This window comes from Urocitellus parryii, chromosome 7 (assembly GCF_045843805.1).
Source record: "Urocitellus parryii isolate mUroPar1 chromosome 7, mUroPar1.hap1, whole genome shotgun sequence".
NCBI classification, from domain to species: domain Eukaryota; kingdom Metazoa; phylum Chordata; class Mammalia; order Rodentia; family Sciuridae; genus Urocitellus; species Urocitellus parryii.
This window is the reverse complement of record NC_135537.1, coordinates 162245838-162268907: the sequence shown is the minus strand read 5'-3', so window position 1 is coordinate 162268907 and position 23070 is coordinate 162245838. Positions and strand designations below refer to the sequence as shown.

General features: G+C 43.6%; 2 protein-coding genes and 1 non-coding gene across 4 annotated transcripts in view; 1 reads left to right on the top strand and 2 right to left on the bottom strand.

Annotated features, from left to right (window-relative positions):
* Window positions 1-6599, bottom strand: part of Casc3 (CASC3 exon junction complex subunit) — a 28438-nt gene extending 21839 nt beyond the window's left edge. The window contains exons 1-3 of the mRNA XM_026386944.2: window positions 5528-6599; window positions 5118-5145; window positions 4694-4731 (exon numbers count right to left, since the gene is read on the bottom strand). Coding sequence (XP_026242729.1) covers window positions 4694-4731; window positions 5118-5145; window positions 5528-5758 — 297 coding nt within the window. The 5' untranslated portion in view covers window positions 5759-6599. The remainder of the gene's footprint in view (window positions 1-4693; window positions 4732-5117; window positions 5146-5527) is intronic.
* Window positions 6600-9602: 3003 nt separating this feature from the next.
* Window positions 9603-22292, bottom strand: Msl1 (MSL complex subunit 1). 2 transcript variants are annotated; one of them, XM_026386770.2, is made up of 9 exons: window positions 21177-22292; window positions 18212-18435; window positions 16153-16535; window positions 14189-14236; window positions 13662-13726; window positions 11817-11884; window positions 11281-11405; window positions 11042-11114; window positions 9603-10549 (listed from the first exon to the last, which is right to left on the bottom strand). In XM_026386770.2, exons 1-9 carry the CDS (start codon window positions 21942-21944, stop codon window positions 10459-10461), a joined length of 1845 nt encoding a protein of 614 aa, XP_026242555.1. In that variant the 5' UTR covers window positions 21945-22292; the 3' UTR covers window positions 9603-10458. The 2 variants fall into 2 exon arrangements, with proteins under 2 accessions (XP_026242555.1, XP_026242556.1); XM_026386771.2 differs by lacking the exon at window positions 14189-14236.
* Trnav-cac (transfer RNA valine (anticodon CAC)) lies at window positions 10731-10804 on the top strand. The gene has a single exon. It is a non-coding gene; the product is annotated as a tRNA-Val (tRNA).
* Window positions 22293-23070: the final 778 nt, after the last annotated feature.

The window sequence follows — 23070 nt, the reverse complement described above, 5'->3', positions numbered from 1 at the left end:
AAACAAAGATGTTGTGTCCGCCAATAACTAAAAAATAAATATTAAAATTCTCTCTCTCTCTTTCTCTCTCTCCCTCTCTCTTAAAAAAAATATTAAAAAAAAAAGTTAAAAAAAAAAAGAGTTCAAAGACAGCCTCGGCAAAAGAGAGGCTCTAAGCAACTCAGTGAGACCATGAATTCAATCCCTGGTACCGGAAGAAAAAAAAAAGGCTGAGGCAGGAGAATCGCCATGTTCAACACCAACTTCAACAACTTAGCAAGACCCTGCCCTCAAAATAAAAAAAAATAAGGGCTAGGGATGTGGCCCCATCATAAAGTGCCCCTGAGTTCAATATCCAGTACCAAAATAAAATAAAATAAAGACAGACAGACTAAATAATAAAAACTCAGGATTAGGAAGGTATGATAAATCAGTTAGAAATCACATATTAGTTGTTATATTGTATGCATATATGAATATGTAACAACAAATCCCACCATCGTAAGTATAATACATCAATAAAAAAAGTGGGGGGGATTTGAATAGTCACAGGAAGAGCACTGTGTGAAAATAAAAGCAGAGATTGACTGGATGATGTATACACAAACCAAGGAATGGAAAGGATTGCCAGTAAACACAAGAAGTTAGGAGAGAGCCAGAGAAAAGACTTTCTTAGAGCCTCCAGAGACAGTCTGACCAACACCTTGGTTTTAAACTTTCAGCTTCCAGAATTCTGAGATAAATTTCTGTTGTTTTTAGCAATTTGCTTTATAGTGATTTGTTATAGCAGTCCTAGGAAAATAAGATATATTCCTTTTATATATTAAAAAAATTACTTTAATACTAAAGTCTATTAGGCTTCTGGGTTGGAAACTGTAGAAACTGATATTGTCAATGTTAACTAGATATAGAATTTATTCAGATGAGGGGAAAAAAAAAAGAACTGCACTCATGTATTAGATAGGCATGATAGTGCAAACCTATAATTCCAGCCATTTGGAAGGCTGAGGCAGGAGAATTGCTAGTTCAAGACCAGCCTTGACAACTTAGTGAGACCCTGTCTCAAAATTAAAAAAAAAAAAGGCCAGGGATATAGCTAAATGGTAGAGCACTTGCTTAGTATGCATGAAGCCAAGTTCAAAGTCCCACAAATTCTCAATCCCAAAACATCCAATACCTGGCTCAGTGAGTGTAACTCAGTGGCAGAACACTTATCTAGCACATACAAAGCCATGGGTTCAATTCATACCACTGCAAAACAAACAAAAGAAAACATCTAAAACCTAACCTATGACTAGGCAGTGGTAGCCCACACCTGTTGTCCGAGCAACTCTGGAGGCTGGCAGGAGGATGGCAAATTCAAAGCCATCAGCAACTTAGTGAGAACCTCAGCAACTTAATGAAACATTGTATCAATCCCCAGTACCAAAACAACAAAAACCCTAACCCACCATGGTCCTTGTAAAATCTCTTCATCCTACAGTCCCTTTTTAAGTAATTAATTAGCACTATTCATCAACTTGGGACATTTCTTTGACTCCTTAATTCATTTACTGAAAGGTAAGAGTAGTACCACCAAAATCTCTTAAATCTATCCATGTCTTACCAGTTACACTGGTGTTTTACCCTTCTTTAGAGCACCACTATCATGTTTCTTGGACTATCCTAACAAACTAACAGTTCTCTTGCCCTGCTGTTGATTCATGATCTACATGTAAATCCTCAGTTCCATTTTTTCCCTTGCCATCAGACAACATCCAAACTCCTTTACATATAGAATGGTAAGCCATTATAAATTCAGAATCACCAAACCTCACTAAACATTCCAAGTGCCAAGCAATCTTTCCAATGCTTCCAGTCTGTAATGGCTACTACAAAATATTCCTCATCCCAAGCCTCTCACAACTTTCAATTCTGTCCACTTCTATTTTCACTGCCACTATCCTACATGCCACACTCACTGCTGGCCTATATTTCCCTAATAGCTTCCTTAACTAGCTCCTCTCTGTCCAATCTTATCAATCAATTCTCCCTGCTACAGATAAAAGAACGGTTATAATTACTTCTCGAATTTTACTGTGCTTTAGCATCAACCTGGGATCTTACAAACATAAACATGTGAGTTTCCCAAGCCCCTCCAAGATTTTGTTTCAGTAGGTACTGGCCAACTGGATTTTCTCAAGGAAATATTCTCTGGATCTGGCAAACACTGCTTTAAATTTAAATCTAACCATATGGGACTTTTAAAACACTTTAAAATTTTTTCAATTCCTTAGAATAGAACCCAAATACTTTTTTATTTTTATTTTGGTACCAGGGATTGAACCTAGGGACACTTAACCATTGAGCCACATCCCCAGTCCTTTTTAATATTTTATTTAGAAACAGGGTCTTGCTGAGGCCAGCTTTGAATTTAATCCACCTGCCTCAGCCTCCTCATTTGCTGGGGTTACAGGCATGAATACTGTGCCCCATCATTTTTATTTTTGAGACAGGACCTTCCTAAATTGCTGAGACTCCTGCCTCAACATCTCGAGTTGCTAGGATTAGAGGCGTTTGCCACCATATCCAGCCCTTGCCTTCCTATGTCTTAGTTATATAAACATTTCATATTATACAATTGATCATTCAATCCAACCTTATAGGTCTTCTTTTCAATGTTCCCGCTTTTTAGAAAACTTTTCCTAAGCCAGGGACGGAGGCACAGGTATTAATCCCAGCAAATCCCAGACAGGACAATCGCAAGTTCAAGGTTAGCCTCAACAATTTAGTAAGACCTAAGCTACTGAACAAGACCCTGTCTCAAAATAAAAAGGGCTGGTGATGTAGTTCAGTGGTAAAGCACCCTTGGATTCAATCCCCAGTGCCAAAAAACACAAAACCTCTCTGCCTGGCTAACTCCTATTTAACATCCCATTCTGTTTCCAAATACCCTAAAAACAATCAATTGCCCCTGCAATGTGCTCCCAACACATCTTATGCTTCCAATATCATGGCATTTATCAAACATTATAATAATTCTTGCTTAAATGTCTCTTTCCCCTCTTTGATCCAGAAAGTAAAACTCCACAAGGGAAGAACTACGTCTGTCTTTTACATAGTGCCTAATACAGTCCTAGCACAAAGCAGGTACTTAGTAAAGAAAAAGAACAAGTAATCCCCTTCATGATCCAGCCCCTGCTCACCAACTTACCTTTCTTTCTGCTACCCATCCTGTCCAAAAATGCTCTAACCACATCAAACTATTTCAAGTCTCCAAATGCTCCACCTTCTCTCCTGTCTCTGGGCTTTCCTGCCTGTTTCCCCCTGTGCCTAGTACAAGTTTTGTTTTGCTAATTATAATATTCTTTCTTGAATGCCTGCGATGGATTCAGTGTTCAGTTATAATAACACTTTTCTTAACCCTATCCCAAGAGCTGTCATAAAGTGACAACTCTTTCATTTAGGTAAGACTGCCTAAATGTCTGTGGACTTCCTTAAGTTGTAAGATCTAAAAGATAGTAGTTATGTTAGGTGTTCACTGCTGCATCTCCAGAGGTTTAACAGAATTCAAGATGTAATAACAGTTTCATAAAATTTACAGAATCTTTAATCCACAAGTCAATTCTTCCTGCATATACTCACATCATTAAATCCAGAACTCAGGATTATTCAACAACTCTAAGACAGCCATTCTGGAAGCATCTGTAATTACTTAGTCAATCAAAACAAATAAGCTTTACTCTGGGAAACTTTTCCCTAGAGACAGAAAGTCTTATCTACAATATGAAAGATGCTTTTGAATCTTTCAATATCCTATCCTTTCAAAGTCTTCAGGTACATATGAAAAAAAAAAAAAAAAGTAATAATCCAACTGTCTAGCTTCTCAACCCAGATAGCATAAAACTGTCAAGAACCTTTTGAAGGACTTGAAAGTTCTCTTATTTTCAAACTGGGCATGTTGGTCCAGGCATCTATAATCCCAGTTCCTCACGAGGCTAAGGTAGAAAAAAGTCCAGTCAACACATGGAGACCCCATTTCAAAAAAAAAAAAAAAAAAAAAAAAAAAAAAAAAAAAAACAAGGCTGGGCGCAGTGGCCCACGCCTGTAATCCCAGCGGCTTGGGAGGCTGAGATAGGAGGATCTGGTTCAAAGCCAGTCTCAGCAACAGCAAGGTGCTAAACAACTCAGTGAGACCCTGTCTCTAAATAAAATACAAAATAGGGCTAGGGATGTGGTTCAGTGGTCAAGTGCCCCTGAGTTCAATCCCTGGTACAAAAAACAAAAACATTACTTTTTTCAAATATAGAGAAGCCAACTACTAACAGTTCAACCAACACTTGTAGTTTCTACCACTAACTAAACAATACTTGGGGCTGGGGATGTGGCTCAAGCGGTAGCGCACTCGCCTGGCATGCGTGCGGCCCGGGTTCGATCCTCAGCACCACATACAAACAAAGATGTTGTGTCTGCCGAGAACTAAAAAAAAAAAATAAATATTAAAAAAATCTCTCTCTCTCTCTCTCTCTCTCTCTCTCTCCTCTCTCCTCTCTCACTCTCTCTTTAAAAAAAAAAAAAAAAAAAAAAAAAATAACTAAACAATACTTCCATTAAGTTTTGAAGAATCATAAATGAAGAATACAGAAGAGAAACAAGTAGGGTCATGGTATTTTTGCAGATATTTTCAAAATGCATTTTATGACTTACACCATAGGAAAAAATCTATTACACTCACTTCTGAGTCTTCTGCACTTTCATAGTCGGAGAGAACAGCTAAAAGAAAACAGAAATTTGTGAAGAAAAAGGAACAGAAGTTATAATTGCATTCCTGACTTTTTATTGTGGGTCAAGCTAAAACTCTCAATTCTTACATCAACCTACCAAAGAGATAAAAGTAGGGGAAATTGACTGAGACTGATTTGCCCCAAGATCACACTTCCAGAACCTCTTCTTTTTTGGGGAGTGGGGGTGCTGAGGATTGATCCCCATGCACCACTGTGCCTAGCCAAAAACTATGCTCTTAACCACTATGTTCCAAAAAGCCACTCTGCAGCACCCTCAAATCCGTAACAGTCTGAGAGGATGTCTATTGTTGGAAATAGGTGACCTGAGTTTATGTACACAAATACTCTTGTGATGAGGTAAAAAACAGTGCTCACCATCACCTTCCATGCCATCTTCACTCTCCTGAGGGGAAGGAGAAAACAGGGTTAGCTCTGTGATTTCCAGAAGTGAGAAGCCCAATAAGAAATGTAGGTGGACTGTTGAAGACTCAACACAAAATGGTTGAACAGACATGGAGAAAGGTAAATCTTTAACAAGTAATATCTGAGGGAGGCCTGCCTCTTCATCTCCAGTCCCAATTTCTGAATAAACATCGGCTTTTCATCTGCAGCGTCTCTTCCCCGCTCCCCAGAATCCCCCAACCTCTCCTTCCCTTGGGATTCCGGATGGCTGCAAACTCGCCCCGGGATAACTCTCCTCTTCTCTAACAAAATCTGCTCCTAGCATCTTGCCTCACCTACACCCCGCCCCCGGCCGGCTCGCCGCCCCGCCCGCGCGCACTCACACACTCGGACTCCTCTGCGCTCTTGGCGCCCCCGCTCTCTACCCGCCGCAGATGGAGGGCCCCGCCGCGGCCACCGCGCTGGGAAGGCAGAGAGCCGCTGCCGCCGCCTCCAGCGCTCCCGCTGCAGCTCCCGCCGCCCCGCGCTAGGGAGCCGCCACTGTCAGAGCCCGAAGCACCAGATTCTTCGTCTTCCGTATCCTGCGAAGCGCGCTGCCGCCGCCGGTCCGCCATCTTACGGAGAACGGCCACCGCCGGCCAGCTCCTTACGCACCACGCCCGCCCCAGAGGCTACTGGGAAGCTCCAGAGCTAATCCCGGCATGCTTCACGTCCTGCGCTAGATTGCCCCGCTCTTCGGGGGGCGGAGCCTGCGCCCTGCGGCACGTTTTCGCGCAAACGGGATTACGTATTCGGTGACGTAAGGGAGAGTGATACTGTCCTTGGCTTCCCTTAGGCAGGCGCAGGGTGCCGGGAGCTGGACTTTGGCTGTCACTCGGGTCCCGCACCCGGCCATCTTGGGCTTTCCTAGTAGAAGGCGTAGATAGACTTGTCATGGCTCCATTGCAGCATTTGGACTGTTTCATGGTTTTCTGTCTCCATTTTTCGTTTTGCCTACGTTTGAGGCAGAGCATTTTACTGCATTCGTTTGGTCAAATCACGAATCAAATCAAGGTAAATCTCCAAAGCTGAAGTACTGGGTCATATTTGCCACATCAAATTTAAGCTAAGGGGTGAAGGAGAAATTAATTATCTGCAGTGGAGTCGGAGAACTTAATGTTGCAGTGTGTTCTGTTGTCCTCCTTTCCTCTCCTTTCCATGCGACTTCACACCCCAGCTGCCACCTCTCCCAAATTGATGCTAGTTTCATCAAGATTTTAGGCCCAATGTAAACAGATAAATAGAAACTAGTATTGGTTCAAAATCCTGATCTGATTTCCTTCTAGTTCAGGGTTACCAAACGGGAATGCTTTGATTTTAGCAAGGCGTTTGTCAGCAATGAAAAAAATTATATTTTCTTAGACCATAATAAGGATATACAAGGTGCAGGAGCTAAGTTATTGTACCTAGGGGAGTTGACATTAAGATTATATAACGAACAAATAAAGTCACTGATATAGCACAAATTTTTGCTAATATTTTTGTAAATCATAGTTAAGGATCCTTATGGGTATCAAATTTATAGACAGTATGAAACTAGAAGGAATTACAAATGCCTTCTTTTTTGGGGGGGTGGGGGATGTTAGAAATTGAATTCAGGGGTACTCGGCCTCTAAGCCACACCCCCAGCCCTGTTTTGTATTTTATTTAGAGACAGCGTCTCACTGAGTTGCTTAGCACCTCGCTGTTGCTGAGGCTGGCTTTGAACCTGGGATCCTCAGGTCTCAGCCTGGAGCTGCTGGGATTACAGGCATGTGCCCCCGCCCCCGCCACGAATGACTTCTGAAACAGAATTAAGATCCAAACAATCTTAACTGGTGGCCCAAAACCATCTGTCTAGTTGGCCAAATGTAACAACTTGTAAATCTAGCTCCAAAAATCCAACTGCCTGAGTTCAAAATGGAGGATGTATGATTTAATAAGTTACAGAAAAAGACCTGGAGAATTTATTGATAGTAAGCTAAATTAATGCAAATAAGGCTGTGAACTTTAATGTCTAATAAGGAAAGGGAAGTCTGTCATTTTGTCCTTTCAGTTATTTGGTCCAAATTCAGTTTTCAAATGGGCATGGCAGGGCACTGGGGTTGTGGCTCAGTGGTACAGTGCTCTCCTAGCTTGCATGAGACACTGGGTTCTATCCTCAGCACCACCTAAAAATAAAAAAAACAAAGATATTGTGTCTACCTAAAACTAAAAAATAAATTTCAACAAATGGACATGGGTAAACTGTTCACTCATCCAGAAGGAACTGAAAGTTCTGAATTTCTTTCTTTTGAGGAAAAGAAGGGATTAACATTTTTTCATCACCCTCAAAGGCAAAGTAAGAACCAGTGGGTTCAAACAACAGGAAGTTAGGTGTTATTTTTGGTTTTAGCAAATTACAGTAGGATTTTCTAAGTGAGAAGAGAATTCCTGCAGGAATAGAGAGGACCCAATAGGGGTTGCCTAGGAAAGACATTGGGTTGAAGCAGAGCTGGATTCATTTGTATGGAATGTTGTCCAAGAGAAATCATGTATTAAGGGTCAGACTAGATGACCTATAAAATATTTCCAGTTATGAGATTTTATTATTGTAGACATTGGGCATCAAGTATCCTACAATCTTGTTTTTAAAATTGCCAGTTATGTATAAGGAAGCACTCAACAGAGGGATGAAACAAACATTGCACTCTACACAAATGGAAAGGAGTACATTATATAAAAGGGAAAGTTATGTTATTCTATTTTGTTGTGGAAATGGATTTCTTTTTCCCATCTTTTAAATATACAAGCAGAATTTTTCAACAAACCTAATAAATTGAAGCAGGAGTTCAAAAATTAACAGCCACAATAGTTTATTTACAATTGAACTCTTTATAAGATATTTACAAGACAACCAATTTTACACATCAGAAATGGTATCAAAAGTATGAATTACAACACAGACAACAATATGAAATGGGCATAAAACAAAGCTGAAGTGGACAGACAAGCAACTTCTCTTTTTAATTTATTAACGCTAGATTAAACCTCGTTAAAGAAGGAAACAAAAAACTATGTTTTAGGAGAATTGCAGGGCCTTCAGTTGAAGATTGAATTTCACAGTGTTGTATCCCATGTAGGGAAAAATAAGACAAATTTTCCCCTCACTCTTAACACACTGTAATTTCACCCTTGGAACTTTGCTCCAACCTCCTTGTCAAGGAACCTCAAAGTACTCAAATCAAGGGAGAATTATCTAGAAGAGGGGACAATAAAATAAGAGGCCCTCAGAGAAAGGGAGAACCAAGGAAATAGAATCCACTTAAGTCTGGCCAGATAGCACCTCATGGATTCCTCTCAGTCAAGCAAAAGTTCAATATCTGAGGAGTTCCCTGTGTAGGGCAGAAATATAAAGGTTAAATTTCCTAACCCACCCCTAAAAATTAGGAATCTGACAAGTGCTGAAATCAAGAAGAAACTGAGAGGGATCAGGGAACAAAGTAAAGAGACACTGATTGGGGTATTTTTTCCTTTGGGGCACATTATAAAGGAACATAACAGGTCAGAAAAGGACTACTAAACAGCTTGCCACATTAAAATAATGGAGAACAAAGAAAATCTGGCCCAATTTTTCTAGAAATCTCCTTTTCCTTAAGGTGTGATGTGAGATGAGAGCCCCTAGTGGAGTAAGTCCTATTTCTCTCTACATCCTTACTGCAATGAAGTTTGCAGCAGGTTCCCTTATAGAGAGCCCACTCTCCTAAGCAGATGGAGTTACAAATGAAAACCCATAGACACACACACACACACACACACACACACACACACACACACATACACACACACAGAGAAATAAGAGCAGCAAGATCATCCAAGAATACTACATGTGCTGCCGGAATAATTCTTTCAAAGTCAAACCCAGGGAGCACAGATCAACATTTCACAAAAAAGCTTTAGCAGTGGGAGGCCCCTGAGGAACTTTTCTTCTCTTCCCACAATGGTGTCCCGTTCTCTCTCAAGCTCCACTGATGGGCCGGCCACACACCCTACATACCTTGGCTTCTCCTCTAAAAGTGCTAATAATCTGGGGACATATTCTCTTCATGGATAAAAGCCCCTACCTTCTAGGAGATTAGACCCCTACTTGTTTTCACACAATAGTCCTGAAGACTAAGGAAAGGCAATTCCTATATATTTAAGACCAGAAGTCTTGTCTCTATTTTTCTTCCAGATAGTTAACAGGGATCGTACACTGAGACCAAAGTGGCCTGGGAGTGCTGTCCTGAAATTTTTCTAACAAAACGGAGGCAGGGGAAGGGACCAAGATGGTACACATACAAATGTATTTTTACAAAGTGAATGGAGAAGCTCATTAGGTACATCTGTTTCAAGATTTAGACATTTGCCAGCCAAAGGAAGCACACATTTCCACCCCCTCCCCCCACCCTCCCTAAATCTCTACCCCACCACCAAGAGCTCAGCTAAAAGTATAAAGCCCAACTAAGGAATACTTGAGAAGTGATGTGACACAAGGACATCTATACAGGTTCTGGCATGCCATCCCCAAATGACAAATGCTTCTTTTTAGCACCGCAACTTGTCTGAAACTAACATTCCCATTCACTTTTCCAAAGATTTTATTTTTTGAGGGGTGGGGGAAGAACTTTAGTTACCCATTAATTAAGAAAATAATCACAGTCACATATCCCTTCCCACATGGCTATATCACAGAATAGTTTTAAGAGAACAACTATCTTTTCCAGATATTCATCTACCAAATCTCCATTCTTTTTCCTACTCTGTGAAGATGACTTGCTTCATCACTTCACTTGTTATTCCTCATCTGGTCCTAATGCTCATGGTGAGGTTTTTTGTTTTATTTTAGGGTAAAAACCACTGTACCCAAGCTATACAGAGAGTATGCGAGGGCAAGAAGAGTGCCAGGCAGACAGCTCCTAAAGGCAGGGATTGCTTCATCTTACACATGTCTAATGAAGAGAGCCCTTGTACCCCTTTAACATAGGCAAATGTGTAGAAGCAGACCCATCCTATAGGTTTAGCTTGAGAACTCATTTCCCCAAAAAGGGAAAGAAAATCCCAATCACCCTCCATAACTGACAATTAGCCCAATGAAAGAGAGTTTTTAGGAAATCAGAGTGATGAAAACAAAACTAAAATTGAGGGAGTATGGAAGGTATTATCAAAGAATGATGATAACATACATGAGGACATAGGTCACATATACAGGTCTCTGCCACTCTCTGGGAATGGCATGCTACAACTATCTGAAGACAGAGGGTTCTTGTCCGCACAGCTATTTCCTACACGTCCGGTGAGGCGTTTGCTTCTTCTGGATCTCCAACCTGCATCGGCTACGCTCATCCAACCAGGGCAGCTCAAAATTCCTGGCAAAAAAGGGATAAGGAACAGTTTGCAAGACCAGAAAGGAATTCACCATATTAATTCCAAAAAAATCATGTCTCTCAAGACTTTTAAACCTGAATTCTGAGTCCCAAGTCTGGAGTGTCTTTCTTGCCTCAAAGCCACAGCAACAGTCAGTATACCATTAAAGTGACAGAATAGGGCTGGGGATATAGCTCAGTTGGTAGAGTGCTTGCCTCACATGCACAAGGCCCTGGGTTCAATCCCCAGCATCTCAAACACACACACACACACAAAGACAGAATAATCTATTTCTAACTCAAAAAGCAATCTTCCTATTCCTGGCTTGAGAATTTTATCCCTGCAAAAGCTATTTGTCCAAGTAGCCTTATTTCTATCAAAGAATCATGGCTATCCCTAAGCCACCTGTTCTACCTTCTATCTAGGCTTCCATGCATCTGAAAAGGAGATACAGGCCACCTAAGAGGGGAGGGAGAAAAGATCTTCATACTTACTGTGGAGTTAATTTTGGTAATGGTCGTCCAAATGCTACAACAGGCAAGAAGGGGGTAATCATCAAACTTTCAACTATGGAAAAAAGTCAAATGGGACCTCATTAGTGACAAAGATGCCAAGTGTCTAGCAACTATACTCAGCTCCAAAATATAGTACAGAACATGACAGTGTGGAGCCTTGCACCCTTTTTTTTCTCCTTTGAAAAACCTACTTTTTTAAATAGGCAGAACTTACTTACCATCATCTGGTTCAGGGAAAAATGAGGTAACCTCAGGCTCAGATTCCTGAATTCCTTTCTTTTTATACATTCTGAGCTGCAGTCGCTGTAAAATTCTTTGTTCCCTGATCCTCTGAATATCCCATCTGTAGAAAACCAGACAAACAAAAGAAACAAACAAACCCAATATTACTACTTACCCAAAATTTCCTCTAAAAAAGCAACTCACACAATCCAGATGCTAGGAAGATCCTTGCTGACTCCTTTGGGTGAGGTAAAGAGAACTGACTGCCTGTTTAGGGAAGAGCTGTTTAGGTTTAGGAGTCTAGACCACGTGTTGGTGTTCCACACAAAGCAGAACAGAATAAGGGCATAAATGAAGAAAAAGAAGCCAAACTTGTTTACCCTACACCTACCACTTCCAACTAAAATACTCAACCATCTGGGAAGCTAGTAATGTAATAGTGTTAAGAGCTCCAGGACTCTCCACAGCATGGAAGTGGAAGGTCAGTGTCCTAGAGTGGAACTGTTCACAGAATGCATGTTTCTGGCCTTACCTTTTCCTTCTCTTTTCATCCAGCTCCAGTTTTGCATGCCGCTTAGAAAACACACTGTCATCCAGATTCTGTGTAAGAAACAACAGTGATAAACTATTTATCACCATGTCACCCTTATATACTAAGTAACATCCAGCTTCCAGGAATGTAAAATTTTTTACCTGAGTCTGAGTTCTAGGGATATCATGTGAACCTCTTGGTAACAGATAAATTAAACATGTACTCCTCTCCTTACCTTCACCTTTTCAGAATCTCTGAACTTCAAGATCATTCCCATAATTTTCCAAGGTAAAAGTTAAGTCAAACTGAATCACCCCTGATATTGCCATAAACTCTCCCTCCACCATTCTTTATAAGAGTCTAAGTTTAAAACACTAAAATTTTAAGAGTCAAATGAGCTTGTAATTAACATATAGGTGTGTGTGTATAATATATACATATATTTTAATTTTTATTATTTATTTATTTATTTTAGTTATCAGGGATTGAACTCAAGGACACTCAGACCACTGAGCCACATCCCCAGCCTTATTTTGTATTTTATTTAGAGACAGGGTCTCAGTGAGTTGCTTAGTGCCTTGCTTTTATTGAAGCTTCCTTTGTTTTTTTTTTTTTTGTTTTTTTTTTTTTTTTAAAGAGAGAGTGAGAGAGGAGAGAGGAGAGAGAGAGAGAATTTTTTTTTTTTTTAATATTTATTTTTTAGTTCTCGGCAGACACAACATCTTTGTTGGTATGTGGTGCTGAGGATCGAACCCGGGCCGCACGCATGCCAGGCGAGCGCGCTACCGCTGAGCCACATCTCCAGCCCTGTTTTTTTTTTTTTTTTTTTTTTTTTTTTTTAAAGAGAGAGAGAGAGAGAGAGAATCTTAATATTTATTTTTTAGTTTTCAGCGGACACAACACAACATCTTTGTTTGTATGTGGTGCTGAGGATCAAACCTGGGCCGCACGAATGCCAGGCGAGCGCGCTACCGCTTGAGCCACATCCCCAGCCCTTGAAGCTTCCTTTGAATTCACAATCCTCCTACCTCAGCTTCCCAAACTGCTAGGATTACAGGTGTCCACCATGCCTAGTCAGAATATATAAGTTTGTTGCTAAACTGAACATGCTCACTTTCCTCTTTAGCATGAAATCTAACTTTGTTTTGGACACTACCTAGCTACTTATATAGTTTTGATAGAACTTTATTTTTATTTATTCTTATGTGGTGCCGAGAATAGAACCCAGAGCCTCACACATGCTAGGCAAGCATTCTCCCACTGAGCTACAACCCCAGCCCCTAGCTACTTATTTTTTAATAATTACTTAACTACTCTGGATTTCAGTTTTCTCAAGTATAAAACGAAGAAATTAGACTTTCTGGACTTAACGTTCTATTTAATCTATTCCATAGTACTATGACATATTCAAGTTACACTTCCTGTGTGTGTGTGTGTGTGTGTGTGTGTGTGTGTGTGTGTGTGTGTAGAGGGAGCCCCCTGCAAATTTAACCCAGTACTACTCTACCACTGACCTACATTTCTACCTCTTTTTATTTTTTATTTTGAGATAGGGTCTTGTTAACTTGCTGTGGTGAACCTTGAACTTGTGATCCTCCAGCCTCAGCCTCTGAGTCACTGGGATTACAGGCATGCTATGTGCTGCCCAGCTTTTTTTTTTTTTTTAAAAGACAGGGTCTTCCTATGTTGCCCATGCGAGCCTCAAACTCTGGGATTCAAGCAATCCTCCTGCCTCAGTTTCAAGAGTAGCTGTGATGACAGGTACATGCTACCATGTCCAGCTAAATCTTCCTATATTCTCTTGAGTTTCTTACTCCCTCCCATTGATCACTGTTAGGTACTTACCTCTAGAAGGTCTGAAGGATTTGGGTCCCTTAGAGGCTCTACAGAATGGTCCCTCCAAGAAGGAACTGAAAAAAAAAAAGAAAAAGAAAAAGAAAGAGAGGAGGGGTGGAACCACCCTTAAATCCAGAGTCATACAACCCTCCAACTATTCACTAGGACAAGAGGTCTCTCCCCAGATAAGACAAGGTTACCAAGTGATAGGAATCCATTCTATGGCCTCACCTGAAGCCATATTCAGTGTCCTCGCTATGGTATAAAAGAACCTAAAATGCCATTGCAGTCTGCCAAACTCAGGATCACAAAAAACCCTAAGCCAATACCTGACAATTCATATAATGGATGCTATTGCAGTTCCTGAAAAACAACTGAAATTTGTTGTCATTTTGAAGTCTATGGTAGCGAATCAATCAAACACCAAGGAATCTCACTCTCCCACATCCAAATGATGGGGAATACAGCTCCCAACCATCCACCATCCCACCAACCCCCACCCCAGGCCCAGCCATCACAATTCCTATTCTACTCACCAGCCAAGACTGAAGTTTCTCCTGCAACACTTGATGGCATCAGACACCCTAAATAATGCAGGAAAGAAGAATCATCTCAGTGTAAAAAGAAAAAAAGCCCATACCCAAAATGGAGGAAAGGATCATCACTGAAGTTCTCACTAGGAAGCCATTTTGTTTTTTGAGTTGCTCTTTTGAGAATTTCTCTCTGGGGGAGGGGAAGAGGGAACAACAGACAAAAGAAAAGAAAATAAGCCCACCACTTTTTTTTTTACACTGAGACGACTTCTTTTCTTCATTATTTAGGGTGGTTTCCCTGCAACAGTTGATGGCCAAGGATATCAAACCTTAAACTCAGAACATGGCAGGTGAGTAAAAGTTGACCCTATTTTTCAAATAAAAGATCAGTGTTCTCAAAACTTACATATGTAGTCTTCTTCAACAGCTCCCTCCTCCCTCCAAACAAACTACCTTGCTGGTCCAGCCTCAACAACATGTACAAAGACTTTAGCTTCCTTAGAACAAGCCATTGAGACTTCCTCTTGAGATAGGGGCATCAAGAGTAAAGATTCACACATTTACTCATAACTCAGGCTCCTCAAGGAACTGGGATCTCTCCAATCATACTCCTTCATATTGTTAATGCCCACAATCTCAGAGGTGTTTGGAAATTGCTGTACTAGGGCAGACAAAGTTTTCAAAAACAGCCAGCCACACAGAATAGCTCTGGACCAAGCCATTTCCCAATTCCGGATGGGAAGTTGCTTCATGGTTTCTCTTAAGTTGTTACACAGCATTGCCATGGCAGCAAAAAGGTTAGCATTAAGGATAAACCTGTTCAACTGACTGAACCAACAAAAAAAAAATCTGAATCTAGATCAGGATCCTACTCTATCTCATGTACTCAAGTGTGAGACCTAATGAATATTAGGTAATTAATCTACCTTCCCCACTTAATTTTGTCACCAGAGCAGCCAAACAAAGCCTGGAGAATGCTCTCAACTTATTGGAATGGATTCCCATCCCCATCTCTGCTAGGGAAAGGCACAGTGGTAGAAACTCAGGGCTGAGGCTCTATCCAAGAAGGCTTTCCCCACCATTACCCCAGAGCACCCACAGCCACTGTCATAGACTAATGTCACATGATTGAAGACACATTTCAGTTACTGGTTGATGTAGGAGATAGGGGAGCATCTCTGTGTGGAAGCCATAAAGAAAACAAAACAAAACAAAAAAAGGGGAATGAAGACCAAAGTCCCACACCCCACACCCTCCCCAAGCAGCTCAGTTATCCCAAGATAGTCCTTATTGTTTGAAAAATAGTTTGTAGACCATTTTATTTAAATATATGAACAACCAATGGGCTACTGCAATCCAAGTAAACTCTTCACATTTTAGAACCTTTGTGAAGTATAGTAAGATAAAGTAAGACTGTTGGTCTTTGGCAGATTCCTCCTGCCCCCCAGACCGGGACATAGAGATACAGATAAATGCTTATATAGTTAGAGCGGAGGCCCAGGTGAAATTCCCCACCCCAAGCTGGCTCCCCAACCAAAAATTACCATTGGCCCCTGAGAACACCCAAAGACCACCCTCCCAGGTTTCACACAATATCAATTGCAGGAACAGTCGTGCATGGCAAAGTATAAGTTCTATGCATTTCACAGCACAGAAAACCCTTCTTTCAGAGGGCATGCAAGTTGCCGGAGATTACACCCCCAAGTCTGGTGCTCTTGTGATGAGCAACTTACTGGCAAACACATCTCCCAGTGTTGTAAGCAGGCAAATACATTGAGCACATTTTGCTGTAATTCCATCTATTTGCAATGCCTGCACAGTGTCTGTCTCTGGCTGTTAACTTACTCATTCTTGACAGAACTCTGCTTTATTGATTGCACTTTTTAAAAAATGCCAAAGGCATTTTCACACTTGTTAGCTTGACCGCCACCACTAGGGTATAAGAGCAAGTGTTCTCTATGCCTTACTTGCTACAGTCTCCTCCTTCTTTGGAGAGGATTCCCGTAATGGTAACGGTGATGGGGGAGGCTGGTGCCAACGACACAAATACATTTCTGTGGTAGAAAGGTACGGCAAATCTTCTATCTCACTTGAGAAGGCTTTCTCCTTAGGGTGGACGCTGGATCCCTTTTGGGGAGTGGAGAGTCTTGGTGGGGTGTCCACTGAAGACCGGGGCTTTTCTGGGGTTTCTTGGCTCCTCAATTCACGTTTACAAACAGTTTCAGATAGGGAACCACAGGGTTCCTCTTTAATGGGAGAGTGCTTAGGAGTTTTTGTTTTGACTTTTGAAAATTCAGGAGCCAGCTTTTTAACAGGAGTCTTTCTTTCTGTACTTCCAAATGGGGTTTTCCTAATAGATAGGGAAGAAAATGTGATAAAATTTATTGACTTTTGAATAAAATCTGACCTAATTTACATTTTGGAACAAGACGAGTTTCTTCTCTTGTCCCAGAATGAGTACCATCATGTACCTAAATATCTGGTGCTTATTTGGAAGTCATGAGCAGAAATGGCCTCATACCTAAACAGTATGTTGAATAGGCCCTTAATAAGTGCTTGTTGAACAAGTTAGTTTCCATACTTAAGAATCTAACAGTACCTACTTTCTGCTAATTTTCACCCTTAGGAACTAGGGAATTAAACACAGGGGTACTCTACTACTTAGCTACATCCTCAACCCTTTCCTTTTTTTATTTTGAGACAGGGACTTACTAAGTTGCTTAGGCTAGTTTGTGATCCTCCTGTCTCAACCCCCAAGTTGCTGGGATTACAGGCAAGTATCACTGCACCTGGAATTGCTTACTATATTAAAAAACATTTTTATTTTATTCAAAGTTCTATAACCAAAGTTTGGTGCCACTACTCTGTGCCAACTATTTCATTACTTCCAACTACAGACTAATATAATCTATATTTTAACCCCCAGCTGGATATGGTGGCACATGCCTATAAATCCAGTAATTCAGGAGGCCTTTAAGGCAGGATGGCAAGTCTGAGGCCAGTCTGGACAGCTACATGAGAAATAAATAAAGAGAATTAGGGATGTAATTCAGTAGTAAAGTGCTCCTGGGTTCAATCCCTGTACAAAAAATAAAATAATTACTTTATTCCCCAATCATATACCATGTTGATTACAATCTCGTATTTTTTCTTTGCTGTCTGCTGGCTCTCTTTCTCCTACCTCTCTCTCTCTCTCCCTGCACATCTCCAGAACGCCATCTCTTTTTTTCTCTTTGCCAATCTAAATTCCTTACTTCGTTTTTAAGATCCATCTGCTCCTTACGAAGTTTCAGAATTCTAACTAAGAATAATCTTTAATATTCCTGAATCTTACAAAAATTAGTTTGTATCAGTTTTGTAAATCTGCATATTTTATCAAATTTGAATTCTGAGTTTTCAAAATTTTTTTGCCTATCCTTACAGTCTGATTAATTTCTTTAAGTCCAAAGACAATTATGTGTGTTTTTGTTTTTTGTTTTTTTGGTGCCGAGGATTAAACTCAGGGGCACTCAATCACTGAGCCCTATCTCCAGCCTTATTTTGTGCTTTTTTTAGAGACAGGGTCTCACTGAGTTGCTTAGTGCCTCGCTATTGCTGAGACTGGCTTTGAACTCGCCATCCTCCTGCCTCAGCCTCCTGAGCCACTGGGATTACAGGCATGAGCCACTGTACCTACCTTGCTATGCATTATATTTTGTCTACTAGCCCCTAACACAATAGAGGTATTAATACTTCTTAACTTGAACTACTACAGTTTTCTTTAAGAAACTCAGCTGTCATATTTGTTGCACATTCTCTTTATGATGTACTCTGCATTCTGTAATTACTACTGTGACCAAAGTGTTCCTAACAGACTTTTATAGCCTACACAAGAAAGTTTCAAGACAATATCTCAGTATAGAAGACTTCATAATTCAGGCTATGGCTCCTATAAAACCAATTCATAAATCCCAATCCCCTACTCTCAGTCACTGGTAACAAGTGTTCTCATCAGGTCCAAACAGTAGAAAAAAGTTATCGGCACACCTTTTGTGTCCCTTTCCACTCCGCCCACATGAGAAAGGCTTGGGAGGCAGAGTCTGGGATGTCTCCGAAAGCTCCGGCTGGCACTCCAGTTTAATTTTCTCAGATAGCTCTGTTTCCTCTCTCTCTTCAGTTTCATAGCCCTGAAACAGCTTGTGCCTTTCTTTCTCGTTATCCTTCTTTACCAGCTGCATCCGCCTTTCCATACGTTCAATCCGAGCAAGGAGCTAAAAGAGAGTGGCAAAATGGAGATTTAGCACACACACAAAAATTAAACACAGGCACTTTGGCCCATTTAGGTATCAGCATAGTCTTCTGCCTTTCTCTGGACCCTATAGATTCAACCAGGTCTTTTTTGGCAATGCTGGGGATAGAATCCAGGCCTTGGGCATACTAGGCAAGTGCTCTACTACTAAGCTACATCCCAGTCCTATTCAACTTATTTTTAATTGGCAGACATTAATCCGGATAGTTTTCCTGAAACGCAGTAAAGAAGACAAGTTATGCTTTTTAATTTTAGGGGTTTATCTAGATGGGAAGAAGTATGGGGAAGTCTGAAAGAAGATCCTCTCCACTGGGAGGGGCCACAGCAGGACTTTTAATGGCACAGTAAATCTTTGTACTGCTATCCTTGTGGCTCCTAGTGGGTTTTAGAGTTTCCAGAATTACTTTATATATGATCTCTGTCTTTTCCCCCTATGGTGCTGGGGACTGAATTCATGGTCCTGCACACATTAGGTGAGTACTCTACCACTAATCTACACCCTCAGCCCTATGTTCTTTTAAGAGGTCCCAAGATGTCTAAACCCTATTCTCTCTACTTCCACTCCAGAACTCTGTACACAATGGTGATGTCCAAATAGTGCATTGAGAAGGAATTAAGAGCTCCCACAGTGACACTAGGGATGGCAGGGCTATTTGTAAGTGGTGTATTTGTGCACTGGGGGGATACTTCTAAAATTATGAACACTCCATTCAATAATTCAAACACAACATATACATATTGCTTTGCATTTTAAGTAACAGAAAACAGATTATACCTACTTATCTAAATATTTATTAAAATCCTTTAATTCTAAGTAAAAGGAAAAATCACATACACAGAAAATGGAAGTCTATTGTCATTAAAAACTTCACCTTAACTCAGTTTTAAGAAAGGTGCTCATTGTGCTACTTACACCCTATTACAAAAATTGTGTCTGGGTTAAACAATGATATTAATGCTGCCTTCATTACATCCATTACATAGATTTCAACAGAGGCCAAACAACTAAAATAAGAGAAAAAAAGCTTAAACAATGCTCAGACTGCAATACACAACAGAAACCTCCAATGCCAAGTTCAGACTGACACTATCCTTAACTCACCCCGCTTTCCCGGCTTAGGAAAGCCTCCAAAGGGGCTATTACCTCAGGAACTGAGCAGAAACCCCAACAATCAGCAGAGAGACCCCTTGTCAGCCATACTCTCATTTCTTCTCCTTATATCTGTTTTGATTCACAGCCTTAGCATTACTTAACCACAGTCTGTGGGTGACATTTCCTTGATTTCTTCTTCACTGGCCCTTCTCTTTCCACCCCCTCCCCATGTAAGGATATGATGTGTTGTAATTACAGTACCATCACACCCCTGGACTGCAGTACAGTAGCTGAGCAGTGCCACCTCCATGTTGAGTAACTTCCACAAATCAACACCATGAGATATTTTAATGAGACCTGCCCCAGCTCTCATTCTACCTTGCAGAATGCATTCTCCAATAAAACAGCCGCCTGATGCGATTCATTTGAAAAGCAAACAAAATGAATAGCCCTTTCCTCCCCTGCTCAGCCCTTGGCGCACACAACGCCACAGAGAGAGAGGAGAGAGAAAACTGCTGCAGCCTGAACACAATTGTAGAAACCATGTTTATTTTTAGACAGCTAAAGGTATGTTAACACAGTAATACCCCATCACCCCAGGTCCCCTGATATCTGAAGGAGTATGTTTATTGCCTAGGTGTCCTTAACTAACTGCAGCAGTAAAAAAACAAGCCTATGGAGTCCCACTCCTTAGAAGCACAAAGAAATAATAAACGACTTCCTACTACGTTAAGATTCTAAAACAGGAATTTTATGCACAAAGGGGGTGTCTACCTAATATACCGAACAAGCTTACTTTCCCCTGATGTCTTAAAATCTTCCAGCTTCAAACACCATGCTTATACAAGGGATCTGGTCAATGGGTCATGTTTTATAACTCAGATTCCTATTAAAAACTGTCTGGGGGGCTGGGGTTGTGGCTCAGTGGTAGAACACTCACCTAGCACACATGAGGCACTGGGTTTGATCCTCAGCACCACATTAAAAAAAAAATGAAATAAAGATATTGTGTCCACCTACAACTAAAAAAATAAATATAAAAAAAAAACTGTCTGAAATCAAGGGCAGGGATTCTCATAACATCATTTAAGAATGCTAAAATAAGATTCCACGTAAATCACCTCTATCCCTCTGCTTGCTAAAAGGCCATTGACCCTCCTGTCTAAAGATGCTGCAGCAGTGGTTAGAGCAACAGCTGCTAAGTCCCTCTCCTCCACAATTTCTAACGCAATAGCTCTTTAATTTAACCCCTTCCATACAGACATCACATTTGCACCCCACCCTTTCATTTTTAACCCCTCACAATTCAGGTGTTTTCCCACTCTAAATGCCTTTCCCATAAGTTTGGGGTTGTCATTTTAAATTAACCCTTTGACACCCAAATCCTTCCCTCCCCCTCCCCCTGGGAGGTTGCCCTTTAACCCTTCTCTCTGACCCAACGTGTCTGTGAGCCTGGCTCCCAAGGACCCGGCACCTAAGATACTCCCTTGCTGGTGGCCAACCTCCTCTACCCCCTAACCCAGGGGACCTTAGCCTTCTACAGCACCCCTTCCCCTGAGCATGCGCATAAGTTGCTCCTCGTCCCGAACGCAGGTTAACCCCTCCCGTACCGTGTCTCTCTCTGACTTCAGCTCCTCGATCTCCTTTTCCTTGGCCTGCAGCTGCTGCTGCTGCTGTTCGATGAGGTCCAATTGCAGCAGAAGGATCTGTTTGAGGCAGGCGGCCTGACTGGAGGCTCCTGAGCCGCCGCCACCCCCGAGAGGGCTCTTCCTCATACTCTTCCATCTGCCCTCGCTGGCCGCCAGGGTCCCGGCGGTGGCGGTGGGCGCGAGGGGTGGCGGCCCGGGCAGAGGTAGTGGTGGGGGTCCCGCCGGGTCCGAAGCGGTGGCAGCTGGGGGAGCCGCCCCACCCTTGTCCCCAGCCCAGGGCGTAGGCTCTTTGGCCGCCGCCACGAGAGAGCCCGTCTGAATGGGCAGCACCGCCTGATACTTGGGCCGGGGGCTGCAGCCAGCGCCGGCTGCGGCTGGCTCCCCCCCAGTGCCGGCTTGTTTGGTGGCCGGGGGCGGACAGGGCAAGGGCACCGAACCGCCCCAGCTCTCTTCCTGCTGCCCGGGGGCCGCCCCGGCCGGGAGTAACAAGCCCCGGCCCTTGCCGCCGCAGCCGGCCGGGGAAGGCGCGGGGCTCCCGCCCTGGGAGGAGGCCAGCGGGGGTCCCGGCTCCTTGAGCTTACGGTGCCGGGGGAGGAAGTGGGCTTCGGCCGCCCCGGGCTCGTCCTCCGGCCCGCCCAGCGCCGCAGCCCGCTCGTAGTCCAGTCGCTGCTCAGGGTTGCCGCCGGCAGGGGCCGCGGCCGCCTTGAACACTGCGGATCTCATGGTCATAGTGGTCCGGAGCAGCGCCGGGGACCAAGACGGAGGAGGGGGTGGGGAAGGGGCGAGGTGCGGGGGGTCGAGGACGGAGGAGGGGGAGGGGAGTTTGGCGGGCTCGCCTCAGCAGCGCGGCAGCAGGCCCCTGCTAGCGCGGCTCCGCCGAGGCCAGGGCGCCATCCCGCCGGCGTGCGGAGAAGTGGAGGCCGCAGCTGAGGCCCGCCGCCGGCCCATAGGGGCCTCGCCGCCGCCTCTGCTGCCGCCGCCGCCTTCGCCTCAGAGGCAGGAGCTCGCACCCAGCCGCCCCCGAGCTCATCCCCGGAGCTCGCTTCGGCCCCCCCTGGCCCGGCCGGGCCCGCCTCGTCTCCCCACCCCACACCCCCCTTCCCCGCCCCGGCCCCCCGCCCCGGAGCTCGCCTCAGCCGCCCCGAGCCTCCATTTTCCCCCCCCTCCTCCTCAGGAGGGGGTGGGAGGGATGGGTCCGCCCAAAGCCCTCCTACTCCTGGAGGGGGTCTGCTGCCTCCCCCGGGGGTCTCCGCAGCTCCGAGTCCCCCTCCCCCACAGTCACCCCCGGCGCCTCAGCGTTTCCCTTTAAAAAAACGGAGCCGCTGGTAGCCGCCGCAGCCGCAGCCGCCGCCGACCGGAGGGCGCATGCGCGTGGAGGGCAGCGGGCGGGAGCGAACCGGGAGCCCAGAGGAGGGAGGCTGGCAGCGCTATTGTGAAAGGGACCGCCGCCGCCTCGAGGGGGGTGGGGAGGGTGCCCCCGGCGAGGGGAGGCCGGGGATGAGGGGCGAGGACCCAGGAGCGTGCGGAGGAGCGGGCGAAGGTGGGCTGTCGAGGGAGGGGCGGGCCGGGGGAGGGTCAGGAGGAGAAAAAAGGGCGAGCGCTGCCTCGGGTAGCTGGGCAATGCCGAGGCTCCCCGGGAAAATGAGTTGAGAGGAAGGAAGGAGGTTCGGGAGGCAGATCGCCCGCCCTTCGTGGCAGCGTACCGAGCGCTCCGCGGAGCCGGCTGGCGCTGGGTGGCCCTTCCCCGCGCACCTTGGCAACGCGCCTGGCCCACGCCGGAGCGACCCCGCGCCCCTCCTGGACCAGTCAGGATCCAGGCCCCTCTTGCAAGCTGTGGGTCTTTCATGGGGTAGAA